General features: G+C 39.8%; 1 protein-coding gene across 1 annotated transcript; it reads right to left on the bottom strand.

The window, feature by feature from the left end:
* Positions 1-2,468: 2,468 nt before the first annotated feature.
* On the bottom strand, positions 2,469-8,439 carry cript (cysteine-rich PDZ-binding protein). The gene is made up of 5 exons (XM_069931112.1): positions 8,343-8,439; positions 8,063-8,128; positions 7,921-7,975; positions 5,487-5,590; positions 2,469-3,189 (listed from the first exon to the last, which is right to left on the bottom strand). The coding sequence occupies exons 1-5, from the start codon at positions 8,434-8,436 to the stop codon at positions 3,125-3,127; spliced, it is 384 nt and encodes a 127-aa protein (XP_069787213.1). The 5' UTR covers positions 8,437-8,439; the 3' UTR covers positions 2,469-3,124.
* Positions 8,440-10,341: the final 1,902 nt, after the last annotated feature.

Genomic DNA, 10,341 nt, shown 5'->3' with positions numbered 1-10,341 from the left:
ATTCTTCTTCTTCTTTGGCTTGGCTTCGCGGACGAAGATTTACGGAGGGGTAATGTCCATGTCAGCTGCAGGCTCGTTTGTGGCTGACAAGTCCGATGCGGGACAGGCAGACACGGTTGCAGCGGTTGCAAGGGAAAATTGGTTGGTTGGGGTTGGGTTTTTCCTCCTTTGTCTTTTGTCAGTGAGGTGGGCGCTGCGGTCTTCTTCAAAGGAGGTTGCTGCCCGCCGAACTGTGAGGCGCCAAGATGCACGGTTTGAGGCGCTATCAGCCCACTGGCGGTGGTCAATGTGGCAGGCACCAAGAGATTTCTTTAGGCAGTCCTTGTACCTCTTCTTTGGTGCAACTCTGACACGATGGCCAGTGGAGAGCTCACCATATAACACGATCTTGGGGAGGCGATGATCCTCCATTCTGGAGACGTGACCTACCCAGCGCAGTTGGATCTTCAACAGCGTGGATTCGATGCTGTCGGCCTCTGCCATCTCGAGTACTTCGATGTTAGGGATGAAGTCGCTCCAATGAATGTTGAGGATGGAGTCATCATTAACAACTGCTTAATCAATTTCCTGTAAAACTTTTCTTTTAAACTTAACATTGCAGGAACAATCCCATATTACAGCAAGCATGTCTTTTACAATTACCATTTCATGGAGATCAATGCTTTGCAAAATTACTGAAGACAAAGAAATGCATTGGAGTTTAATGGGGTATCATCTGAACATATTGTCATAAACGTGTCACAATTTTGTTTTTAGATGCAAAATTGCTATAAACTATGTTTTTAAAATAAATTAGTGCAAAAGAAAATGAGGATGTGTCTGTGGTTCATTGTCCATTCAGAAATCTGATGGAAGATGGGAAGAAGGTTTTTGTAGTGTTAGATGTTCGTCTTCTTTCACCTGTACCTCCTTCCAGATGGTAGCAATGAGAAGAGGTGATGGTCCTTGATGATAGAGGCTGCTTTCCTGAGACACCACCCCTTGTAAATGTCTTTAATGGAGTGAAGACTGATGCCTATGATAGCACCGGCAGAGTTTACAACTCGCTGTAGTCTTTTCCTGTCCTGGGCATTGGTACTTCCATGCTAGACAATGATGCAACCAGTCAGAATGTCCTCCATTGTACACCTGTAAAATTTTGCAAGTCTTTGGTTACATACCAAATCTCCTCACGATTATGACCCCTGGCAAGCCTTGTTTGTGATTGCATCGACATGGAGGCCCCCTGATAGGTCTTCAGAGATGTTGACATCATGTGGGCATAAATCCAAACATTCTACAGAATTCTGCTGAAGGAGAAACATCAACTTATAGCTGCATTTGCTTCTAATCCACTTCTACTTTGCCAGGCAGTAATAAAACTGAGGCACAAAGGATGAATTACACAGAAAATTCACATTATAATGAACAGATTGCCACCTTGTGGTAATCCGGGTCAATATTTTGTGTTGTGAAACAAGTAAGTCTGCAGGTGCTGTGATTGTAGTAATATTTTCTGTAGACTGCTCTTAATGCCTATTCAGTTGAGTTATATGGCACAGCAGTTAAAAGTGACCTCTGTAGCACATGTAAAGGAGAATGGAATGAACTAGCATATTTTCTTAGTATTGTCCAATAATCATTGGTTGGAAAGAGTGCATTATATGTGAAAGATTTTTAGGTCACTTGTGACACTCTTTAAATTGATGGTAACTTTCAATGTAAGGAGAACAGATAGTTGTCAGAAATCTTGAACAAAATGCTGGAGAAATCAATAGGTCAAACAGCATCTGGGGAAGTAAAAGTTGCAATTTGACTTAATAGGTCTAGATCATGCACGTGGCCGAAGAGGGAAGACGAAAGATAGCAAGTATGAGGGGAGAAGGGATAGAAGCTGATAGGTAGGAGGTGCAACTAGATGGGAAGGTGGAAGCGGAGAATGGGAAAGGTAAACAAAGGAAGAAAACCAAGTGGATGGGTGATTATTTATGGGGGAAGAACATTGGGGTCATGGGTTCACAAAAATTGTAAGATTCAATATTCAAACTATTGGGTATCAAGTTACCCAAGCAGAATATGAGATATTGACCTTCCAGTATGTTTTTGGCCTCTCCGTGGCAATGAAAGAAGGCTGAGGTCAGACAGATCAGTAAAGGACAGGACAGTCCTGTTTATGGATCTTCAGTAAGTAATAGAAGAATGGGTTTGGGAACTAAGAGACTGTAGGACGTGAGGGGAGATATTTTGATGTAATGAGATATGTAATGGTCTGGGAGATAGTGGCCTGGTCCAGATGAAGGTGAGGTGACTGAAACCTGCTATTTAGCCTCTACCAGCTCCAACATCAGTGCACTGAACTATAACAGCACTGCCCCATCCCCCACCTGTGAGTTTGATGGTAAGGATTTGTCTGAATTCAGCAGAGTGCATGGCCATACAATGAGCACTGAAGGCTACATTCAAAGGATTAATATGCTAGAAAACAGGAATCTTGGGATCTAAAACTTTTTATTATTTCCCAAAATGTATATTAAAAATTTGTTATATTAAGAAAAATTAAACTTTACAAAGTCAGAGGAATTCTATAACTCAACAAGCCACCTTCAGGAATGAAAAAAAAGTTTGAATTACAGAACTCAATGAATTCACTCTTCCCAAATCAGGAGAAACCAAACCACAAACTGAATTCTTCCAAATAGCCAGAGTTTCTATTAAGCTAGTTTTTTCAGCAATCAAACATCCATCATTTGTGACTTCCATTTAAAAAGAGAAGTCATTCTCTGCAGCTCTTCAGAGTGTTGACTGCCACAGGAACATTTAGAGCACTCAGAAAATATACACCATCAAGGATTATAAAATGTATTGTTGTTGTAAATACTAAATATATAGCTCAGTGATTCTACCTCCACTGCCAATTGTCAAAGGTCTTGACAATACTGCAATTCAAGATATACTTTGCAATTAAAATGTATGAACTAATAAATGCTAATAAGCAATGACACTTAGTTCAGAAGCATTGTTTTCTTTTTCTTTTCTAGAAGTATACATATATTTCAAAAGAGCATTAATTGTTAATATCACAACAGCACATTGCTCAGATACTTCAACAACATTTAAAACACTCAAGCATAGTTTCAAACACAATTCACACAGATGTCTGCTTGTAGTTTTTCGTATCCAAGATTTTTTTGCCACACATTGCACAGATGCCTACAACAAAAGAAAAATCTGTTCAAACATTTGATAATTCTGTTGATCAAGATGAGAAATTTTAAAATATGACAGATAATGCAAAAGTGAGAGAAGAACAGAAAGTAGTGTAAGCACATTGGATTAGGTGGCATCAGTGGATGTAATAGTCAAGTTCATTATTTTGAAAATTAACTTTTAATTGGAAATGAAAAACTGTATTAGTTAATATTTAAATAACATTCAATTAGATAAAAGAGGTGTGCACAGCTTTATTAAATAGACCTTACATAATAAAGATAGCAGTTTTAATTTTTTTTATTAACCTTGCCTCAACAGCCTTTGAGTACTCCAGATTTAGTATTCATTATCTGAAGATCTTGCCTAAACCATCTCTGAAAAGTTCTCCCCCTTTTTTCTAAATAACAGTACCAGAAAAAAAGCTTCCAATCAACTTCTCTAATTTAAAGACAGTATCTTCCATATTCCAGCCAATATGGACCTAATCTGTGCAGTCTCATAATTTAACCCTTTAGCCAATGTAATAATGATAAATCTCTGCTGCCCCTAATCGAAGACCAATATATCCTTTGCAATGTAGTGCCTGGTACTGTGCATAGAGGACTAAAGCTCTAAACAACTGTGGCATAACTTTGTATTCCAATCTCCGTGTGATTGAAGGAGACAATTTAATGCACCCAAAAACCCAAATTTTGATCTCCAACTATCAGCTTACTTTGTTAATCTACCAACATCCCTTTACAGATTTCTGTTTCTTCTCAGTGACTATGTTGACTGAACACAGTAGATAAGGAGCCTAACAAAAAGCACAAGGAAAGAAGTTAAAGAACACACTGGAGAAAGTATTAATTTATAGATAAAAGGCACAATATTAGTCAGCAGAAAATGAAAAGATATTAAATCTTCCTGTCCCATATTGAAGCTCCTGCTTTATGTTCATCACATTTCTATTTTTCTTTGTTCTTCATTTAAACATCACTTTGAAGAAGATTTTTTAATAGCAGCTTCCTCTTGCTTCTTTGGATATGCTGCACATCTTGCAATTGTGATGAAAGGCTCTCATCAGACATCAACTCATCTCTTCTGCAGAAATTAACGTGCTGAATGTTTCCATTTAAATAAATGGATCGAATTTATGCACAAGCTTCAAATGAAATTTAACTTTAGGCAAATTCTGAAAGTCATTCTGGCTCAGAATAATGAGTTTTCCAAAGTTTTGGACCAAACATTTTATAGCTTTGTTTAAAGATAGACCATTTGTACAGGTTTCTTTTAGTGGCAATTTAACTGATTTGTTTTGATAATGTGTACTTTGTTTTATATTGACCTTTAATTAGGAATAAATGAATAGAAAACATGATAGAAAGTCATCGAGACAGAAATGCATTTCTTACATGCAGAATGAAAATTAGCATACAAAATCATTGGACAAGAATTCTACTTAATACAAGTACATAATCTTTTATCAGAAATTCTGAAAACGGAACGGTTTTTTCCATGAATGTCATCTGCATACCAAACCTCACGTTTGGGGCCAAATATGATCCAACGTGACCCACCCTCATCTCACACCATGTCTCAGTGCTCTTACCAGTCAGATGTGCCTCTGCTGTTCACAAACTTTGAAGCCTGTGAAAATGCCAAAAAGAACTACCGAGTCCCCTATGGGTAACAGAGAGAAGCAGAAAATGAAGCGCCTGTCATTATCGATAGCATAGAAAATAGAGTTATTGCAGAAGCTTGATCATGGTGCATCTGTGCAGCATCTCACTGAAGATTATGGTGTGGGAACTACCACCATGTATGAATGAATTAAAGAAGCAGAAAGATAAATAGTTGAAATTTTACAGTGAAAAATAGGAAAACATTGCATAGGGCAAAGAATGCAGATCTTATCCGTGCTGACGGAGCAGGTTCAACAACAAAGTGAACGTACCACTGACTGGTTTGATTGTCACGAAACTTCATTTACCACCACCTGCACCACCCCCCCACCCCCATCCGTCCGTCCAGAGACCCTTCTAGTTGCAGTGTGTCTTTATTTTCCACAAATCTGAAATCAGCACAATTATTTAATATACCGTCATTATGATTATCCAAAAAATTCCAAATTCTGGAAAGTGTCTGGTCCCAAAGATTTCGGATAAAAGATTATGTACCTGCACAAAAATTCTAAAATTAGTGCAAACAATATTTTCAGCTCCACTGAGAGCATGACAAACATTTGCAACAAGATCTTATGCTTGATGAAATCAAGAACAAATTAAGTGCACAAGAATAGTATCACCAACACATACCTTTTTTATATGCACAACCTTGACAATAATTAGAACCGGCCTGATGCACTGCACTTTTACAGATACGGCACACTGAAAATTTGCTCTTTCCATAGGGATCAAACCTAAGGAAAAGGTAATCAAGTTTTTATTTAACTACTTGTGACAACAAGAATGCAAAAGATTGAAATTAGAAGGAAGCTGAAGAAACTATACTGGATAGGACTGGAAAGAGAATCATGAAAGAAAGATGCCAGCATAATTTCAAAAGTGCTTTATGGTACAGAACAGAACATACCACTAAGTGAGAAGAGCAAAAGGGGTAAAGAATTAATCTTCACAACCTGGAAAGTGAACAAACATAAAATATAAAACTACAACAGAGCTAAACAAATATGGCAATTATTCAGCAGTTTTTAAAAAATGTTTAATTGGAAGAAATAAAATCAAGAGAGGCTAAAATTCAAAGTAATATATAGAAAGAAATGACAACACAAAAATACAACAGTCATAGAAAATTAAATTTGTTGGAATTATGAAAATGTTGTAAACACTCAATAGGTCAGGCAGCATCTATGGAAAGAGAAACAGTTAATGGGATAACTGACAAAAGCCCTGGGCCTGAAATATAAATGGTTTATTTTTCCACAGATGTTTCTAGCATTTTCTGATCTTATTTTACAAATTAGGTTTATCTTGGTTTTCTTTTACAGAACTTAAGCTTAGTGAAAGAATTAAAAAGAAAACTGGAATAGAAGTGGCACATTGGATCAGAACATTAATCCAAGTTCAAAGTTCACCCCTTTGCTGACCTACAGCATTCCTAGCCTGATTACACCCACATTTGGTGAGGCCACACTTGGGAGTGTTATGCAGTTCTGGACATCCAGCTTTAACAAAGTTATCATTAAGCTGGAAAACCTGTGCAGAATGTTACTGGGACTAATGGGCTTGCGTTAGGAGGCAGAAAATTTTCACCTTGGAGCTCAGGAGAATGAGGGGGCCTGAATGAAGTTTAGAAAAGCAGAGGGCATAAATTTAAGATGAGAAGGAACAGATTTAAAAAGGACCGGATAGATACATTTTTTCCCCTCCACACAGAACAAGCTGCCATGGTAAGTGGTTGAGTGAGGCACAACTGTAACATTTCAAAGACATTTAGGCAGGTACATGGATGGGAAAGGTTTTGAAAGATAGTACCAGCTTGGATAGACAATTTGCTTAGGATAGACAGATTGGGCCATAGTGGCTGTTCCAATACAACAAAACTCTAGTACTCTAAAATTTCCCATTTTTCTTTTCAGATCTCTCCATGACTGATCATCTCAACTCCAACACATTGAATTCTATATGCTTGCTCAACTCTGGCTTCCCTATAAGGAAGTCTTAATTTTGAGACAAAAGACAACGTGCAATTTCACAGAGCAGTTTACACATCTAACAGATTACTGCTATAAGTGGTTCTGTATTTATGATCAGTTATGAGATGCAAGATGATTGATGGATTTGAACAACAGATGGATTAAACCAGGACTGGTGGACCACAAAAACAAAACTAGGCAGTATCAGTAAAAAAGTGAATGTGATTTCAGCAGCCTGGATTCTACATTGCTAAATCTGACAGGATGGAAATCAATTCCACACTAATTACTGAAATGATGAAGGGGATGGGGCAATGCCAATACAAGGTATTTAAAAGAAAAAAAAATGACCAGAGACTCAAATTTGTCAATTTCCCTGACTGTTTATTTTCTGTAATTATTCATTTCTGCATCAATCTATACCAAAATTCAGTATTTTCAAAGTTCTTCAGCATTGTCCCAGACCACTTTCTTAATACATTTTTCAAAAGTCCACTTTTAAAAAAATCATATTGACATTGTATAAAAAAAGGTAGGAAACCCATTCCTTCTTCCTCCATCCATCCCCTATCAGAGTGAATCTTTCTCAGCCCCCTTCCCATTCTCCCATCACCTCTTAGTTCCTTTTTAAAAAAAAATCCTCCCTCTCACCTGAATTCCTGATCACTTGAGCTCCTCTCCCTTGATCTTTTGATTTGGGCACCTGCCCAGTTCTTGCTATTTCTAATTGAGGGTTTTCAGCCTGAAGCATCAACTGTCCACTCCTTTGGACGCTGCCTGACCCACTGATTTCCTCAAGCACTTTGTGCATGGCACAAGTCAATGGCTAATCCATTAATGAGGAGTTCATTGTAATCAAATCACCAGATAGAAAATTGCTGGCATTCTATAAATCTGGCAGGCTGTTCATTCCTATTTTTTTTTTACTCTCAATTCCTACTGAAATAAAAAAATACCAAACTATACTTTAAGATTTCAATATAAATATCCCTATGAAACAAATAATGACCAATTTGGGTACTAAACATTTACAAATACATATAATCACATACTGAAGGACAAATGGATTTTTGAAAAGGTCACTTTATACTAACCTTGCCTTTTTAGAAGTCAACACTTTGTTTTCATTGATCTTCCGGCCCCCACTTTCTGTGCAAATAAAATTACAACTTTGGTGAAGAGGCCTGCAAAGTATCAGCGACATTCAAATGCCATGCAGTGACTAAAATTGTCTACCCATCGTGTTCCTTGATCCATCTTTCCAGGTATCCGGAGTAATAACTCTTCCCAATTTCTTTTCACCTGAAAGAACAGGAATAGATGAACATGTTAGTTATTTATACAGGACGGCACTTCCGGCGGGGTTCTTGGCCGGACGGAGGGGAAGTGGGAGAAAACGGCGACTGCTGCAGTGGCCCACACCCCTTCCAGAGACCAAAGCCCCTCGGGGAGGGCAGGCCACTGGTTTCCAGGTCACTCGACCCCTCAATGACGGAACCGGGCCACCTACACTCACATTTCTCACACACCATTCTGACCACGGCTCCGCGGATCACCCACTTCCGGCGACACGCACGCCGCGTTTCCGCCCCGGGAAGCCGCCTCCTCATTGGCTCCTCCAAGGAGCAGGGCGGGGTCGGGGCTCTGGGCCTCCTCCAAGGAGCGGGGCGGGGTCGGGGCTCAGGGCCTTCGTGCCCGCCGCGGTCCATCACCCTCAACGCGACGCTCTTTCTTCCAAAGTATTCCATTAAATCAGGAATCTATGAAAATACGCACAAAACCAAGCAAAATCTGCAACAGAAGAAGCAGGATGAATATTTGCAAATAACTAAACAATTAACCTCACGTGAAATTTGACCACAGAACCTGCTCAACATTTCTGCCTTTTGCTGTTTTAATGTCATATTTCCAACATAACGGGATTTTCTGACTGAATTTTTTATTTTGAAGGAGTCTTGCATCGTTTTTGTTGTGGTCTGTGAAATGTCACTACTGGGAGAACACATTCTACCCACCAGCTTTAAACCTATCCACGAGAATAATCATTCAGAATCAGAATTTCTTGTCATGAAATTCGCTTTGCGGCAGATAAATTTTAAAAAAGGCACAAAAACTCAAAGTCAGGCGGTGTCTTTGGTACATTGATTATTCAGGAAACTGATGGCAGCGAGGAAGAAGCTGTCCTTGTGCCGCTGAGGCCTCTTGACTTTAGGCTCCTGGACCTTCCAGCCCCGCAGTCCCGTGCTGGCCGCCCCAGTCCTGTGCCGGCCTCTCCAGGCCCGTAGTCCCGCGCCGGGGGATTGTCGGGCAGAGGGGAGTTGGGTCGCCAGCTGACTGTCATCAGCCCGCCCCCCTGCTAGGCACCTGAAAGCTGCTAGCCGCCTTTGCCTGGTGCTGTTTTTATTAGCAACGGGGGATTCTCTGAGCCGGAGAATATACGTTAGGTAAGTGCTCCTCCTGGCCAGATTCTCCATCTTCAGGTGGTCACCCGACAGCCGCATTGGGGTTGAATAGGCGGCTTTACAATCGGGTATTCTGGCCCCCTGAAAGTGGCTTTTGAGGATAAAGGCTGCTTTCTTGAGACACCACCTCTTGTAAGTGTCCTTGATGGAGTGAAGTCTGCATACAGCACCATTATCTCATTGATGGAATGGAAGGGGAATTTGTGTTTATGATTTTATTTTTGAATCAATGTTGGATATATTACAAAGAATTGGCAAAAAAATTCACAATTATTTGAGAATCACAATTACATGTTCTTGTTTAAAGTTCTAATTGAATTGTTTATTACTGGCTAATTACATTCTTGGTTTTTTTTTACATCCCTTAAAAGGGAATTTCTCAGGTATTCTAGTAGGCTCAAATAGTTTGTTCACTTGACGCTAGTTCCAGCTATATTTTTGAGGTTGGAAAATGTTCTTTGATGTGGAACTAGAACTACTGCACTAGGATACTGCTAGTCTATGAATGTAATCAACTCAGAAAATTTGGGTCAAATACACTGAATAAATAACAAAATGCAGAACACTTGAAGAACTTAGCAGGTTAAACAGCATCTATGTAGAGGAACAAATATGTCAACCTTTTGGTTTTAAGATCCCGAATCAGGTCTGAGACACCTGAAAGGGGGGGAAATATTGCTAGTATATTGCAATATGGTTGGAGGGTGGGGAGGAAGTGGCTTGAGGTCGAGGCTTGAGGTTCATAGGTAGGGCTGGTGCCAGACTATTTTGTGCCCTACATTGGGCTGAGCAGGATGGGAGGGGTGGGGGTTGCTAACCAGGCTGAGCAGTGGGTGTAATACCTGATATCACATGCACCATACCACTTACTCCCTCCGCTTTAGCAGAGCGAGTGCTTATAGCACGTTAGTCAGACACACATCATTTATGACGCAGAGGTGCAGGAGCTGTTGGAATCTCTCTTCAGCAGCACCCCTCCGAGGTCTGCACCCTAGGCGGCTGCCCAGTTGGCCTAATGATAGCACTGGTCTTGCTCACAGATGACAGCTGGAA

Source organism: Narcine bancroftii, chromosome 4, assembly GCF_036971445.1.
Source record: "Narcine bancroftii isolate sNarBan1 chromosome 4, sNarBan1.hap1, whole genome shotgun sequence".
NCBI classification, from domain to species: Eukaryota; Metazoa; Chordata; class Chondrichthyes; order Torpediniformes; family Narcinidae; genus Narcine; species Narcine bancroftii.
This window is presented reverse-complemented; position numbering and strand designations above follow the sequence as displayed.

What these genes read in the sequence shown, in the direction of transcription:
- cript (XM_069931112.1), bottom strand. Translation starts at nt 8,436, where the DNA reads ATGAGGAGGCGGCTTCCCGGGGCGGAAACGCGGCGTGCGTGTCGCCGG. An exon ending in CAGAATGGTGTGTGAGAAAT is followed by an intron (nt 8,129 to 8,342) that starts GTGAGTGTAGGT and finishes CTGTTCTTTCAG; the next exon opens with GTGAAAAGAAATTGGGAAGA. An exon ending in TGGATCAAGGAACACGATGG is followed by an intron (nt 7,976 to 8,062) that starts GTAGACAATTTT and finishes TTATTTGCACAG; the next exon opens with AAAGTGGGGGCCGGAAGATC.